The following is a 1883-nucleotide window of genomic DNA, read 5'->3' as shown; positions in this document are numbered from 1 at the left end:
GTAAATTTCTCCTTTTTTAAATGATTTGGTGCTTTTTAAGTGTATTTATTTATTTATTGGTCCATTTCTATATTTCTTTTATTTCTAATTATGTCAGCTTCGGTCCTCCATATCAACCTTTTATTTYGACAGCTTGTTTTTGTGTTGCAAGACCAAGAGGTAGAGAAAATCTAACTAAGAAAATGTTTGATGACACATTTGCACATTTGTTGACTTTAAACATCCAGGTTTTTCCAAGATGYTTTGGATTGTAGCTTAATGTTCACCTTTACCAAGCCTTTAAAAAAATAATAATAAAAGACTGGTTTGTATATTTACCTCAACACCATCATATTCCTCCTCTAGCACCGTGCAGTACTGTGGCAGTCCCAGTTGGCTCAGCCAGCGGGAAATGGACTGGTGCTTCATGACGACACATAGAACCATAAAGGAGATGCACCCGAGATTCAACGACCAGAGTCTCCTCCTTCAGATGGARCCTGAAACACATAAATGATCAGGTCTTAAAGACAATATCGATGCGCACTTTGTTTGAAAGAAAATCACTGACTTGAAAATAAAGTCGCCATCCTTTATGGGCAAACAGCAGSCAGTTTCAAGCAGTGCAGAAAGAAAATCTTTTACACAGTGAATTATTGATAATATGTCACAGGATGAATGATTTAGGATGTAATGTCTAAAAATAAAAATGTGTCCATGCCAAAAGCATCTTAAGCCCTTGTTGCTTTCATGCTGCAGCCAAGCTGACACCAGGACGAAGGCATCTGACTTATTTTGGCTCATCCCTATAAAGCATCCCTGAAATGCTTTATAGGGATTATGGGGTCCTAAAGGGACCTCGGTCTGATGAAGGTTCCTGACCCACCAGATAACTGCAGGAGAAACGTGTGACTTAACTATCACTGGTTTGAGTCTAAAAATATTCTTCATAAGTCAAAAAATAAAGATACAGAAAGCTTCAGCAATCATCTTTTTTCTTCTGTTTATGTTTTGAAACATTATAGGAAAAATGTGCTGTTTGCTAGCCTGGCCCTTGCCTTCCTACACAGTTCCATTCTGTTCGGGTTTTCCTTCTCTGCTCTGTCTGGGATTTCTCCCATACACAAGGATTTCTCTGGTAGAATTTCAACTCGGCCAATCAGTGAACGGGAGGAGGAGTTGTGAACGATGACGTCAATTTTCTGCACCGTTTCAGTCTGCCTGTAGTTTAGCAATGGCGGCAGAGGAAGTGAATGAAGCCAGTTCATGTTGACAAGGCTTCTAAATTAAATTAAATTGGTCTCGTAAAGCCTGCAGCATCATTTACAGCCGCCTCGTTCAGCTCGGTACTTCTCTCTTCCCAGTAGGGAATGGTTGTTTACAGCACACACAATTTCCGGTTAGCCTCTTAGCCTAGCTTCCTTCACAGTCGAGCTGGCACACTGCATACGTCACGGCCAAACGTTAGCGATTGGGTAAATCAGATCCAATGGTTTTAAACTTCATCAGAGTCCACACCTCTGGCAAGCAATCATTTCTCAATGCCGAGAGTCCAAAGCCAGACCCCCTATGTACGAAGCAAAACGTACAAGGGAGCTGGTTTTTCTGGCTAGCTATTTGCCAACATTTGTACTTTTTATTTGATTTCTGAAAATCAATTCGCTTGTTGTTTTTTGCAGACCCACAGTGGGGTCCTGACCCAAACTTTGAGAACCACTGTTGGACCAGACTGGTATTAAAAGCTTTTACTCCAGTAAATGCTTTTTGCTGCTCACTTTACCTGGCTGAGTTTTATGCTGTAGCTTAAATCACCTGTTAATCTAAATACCATCCATCCATCCATTTTCTTCCACCTATCCGGGGTCGGGTCTCGGGGGCAGCAGCTTCAGAAGGGAGGCCCAGAC

General features: G+C 41.4%; 1 protein-coding gene across 1 annotated transcript in view; it reads right to left on the bottom strand.

Moving 5' to 3' along the window:
- bcar3 (BCAR3 adaptor protein, NSP family member) overlaps positions 1-1883 on the bottom strand; it is a gene marked incomplete in the record, with an annotated part of 97504 nt that overhangs the window by 85995 nt on the left and 9626 nt on the right. The window contains 1 exon segment of the mRNA XM_014027086.1: positions 319-479. Coding sequence (XP_013882540.1) covers positions 319-426 — 108 coding nt within the window.

The sequence above is a fragment of the Austrofundulus limnaeus genome, unplaced genomic scaffold, assembly GCF_001266775.1.
Source record: "Austrofundulus limnaeus strain Quisiro unplaced genomic scaffold, Austrofundulus_limnaeus-1.0 Scaffold614, whole genome shotgun sequence".
Lineage (NCBI taxonomy): Eukaryota > Metazoa > Chordata > Actinopteri > Cyprinodontiformes > Rivulidae > Austrofundulus > Austrofundulus limnaeus.
Note: the sequence above shows the minus strand (reverse complement) of the source record. Positions and strands in the feature narration are given on the sequence as shown.